At 67.7% G+C, this 679-nt stretch overlaps 1 protein-coding gene across 1 annotated transcript in view; it reads left to right on the forward strand.

Moving 5' to 3' along the window:
• Nucleotide 1: 1 nt before the first annotated feature.
• Nucleotides 2-679, forward strand: part of CD8A (CD8a molecule) — a gene marked incomplete at its 5' end in the record, with an annotated part of 5357 nt that continues 4679 nt past the window's right edge. Inside the window, one exon of the mRNA XM_015564098.1 lies at nt 2-458. Within this exon, the coding sequence (XP_015419584.1) occupies nt 2-458 (457 nt within the window). The remainder of the gene's footprint in view (nt 459-679) is intronic.

Consider the following 679-nt stretch of genomic DNA (forward strand, 5'->3'; position numbering starts at 1 on the left):
CACCGTGGGCCAGCCGATGGAGCTCTACTGCGAGGTGCTGCTGTCCACGTCGGGCTCGGGCTGCTCCTGGCTGTTCCTGGAGCCCGGCGCCGCCCGCAGCCCCACCTTCCTCATGTTCATCTCCAAGGTCCGCGGCAAGCCCGTCCCGGACTCCAGCCGGTTCTCGGGCGCCAAGGTCGGGAACGACCGCTACAGCCTCACCCTGAACAGCTTCCGCCAGGAGGACGAAGGCTACTATTTCTGCTCGGTCCTGAGCAACTCCATCATGTACTTCAGCCCCTTCGTGCCCGTCTTCCTGCCAGGTCCGGGCGCCGCTCGGGGTGGGCGTGGGCACTCGCCTCCGAACCCGTTTTTCCCAGGGACGCGCCCCGCTTTCGAGCCTCTTAGCGCCCCTGGGGAGCTCATTAGATCCTGTACCCATTTCACAGACGGGGAAACTGAGGCTGGCGGGCAGCCGGGCAGGGACTGAAGATAGCTTTCTGGGTCCGGCCGGTCTGGGTTCGAGTTCCGGTGCCCGTGTGGGCCTGGGCACGGGACTTAGGTTCTCTGAGCCTCCGTTTCCTCGTCAGTGGAGCGTGGGTACCCACCCGCGCCCACGAGGCAGCGCGACCGGGTGGGGCCGAGCCCGGAGAGAGGCGGATGGAGGGGAGGGAGCGCCTGCAGCCCACCGGGAGCGCCG

This window comes from Myotis davidii, unplaced genomic scaffold, assembly GCF_000327345.1.
Source record: "Myotis davidii unplaced genomic scaffold, ASM32734v1 scaffold339, whole genome shotgun sequence".
NCBI lineage: Eukaryota > Metazoa > Chordata > Mammalia > Chiroptera > Vespertilionidae > Myotis > Myotis davidii.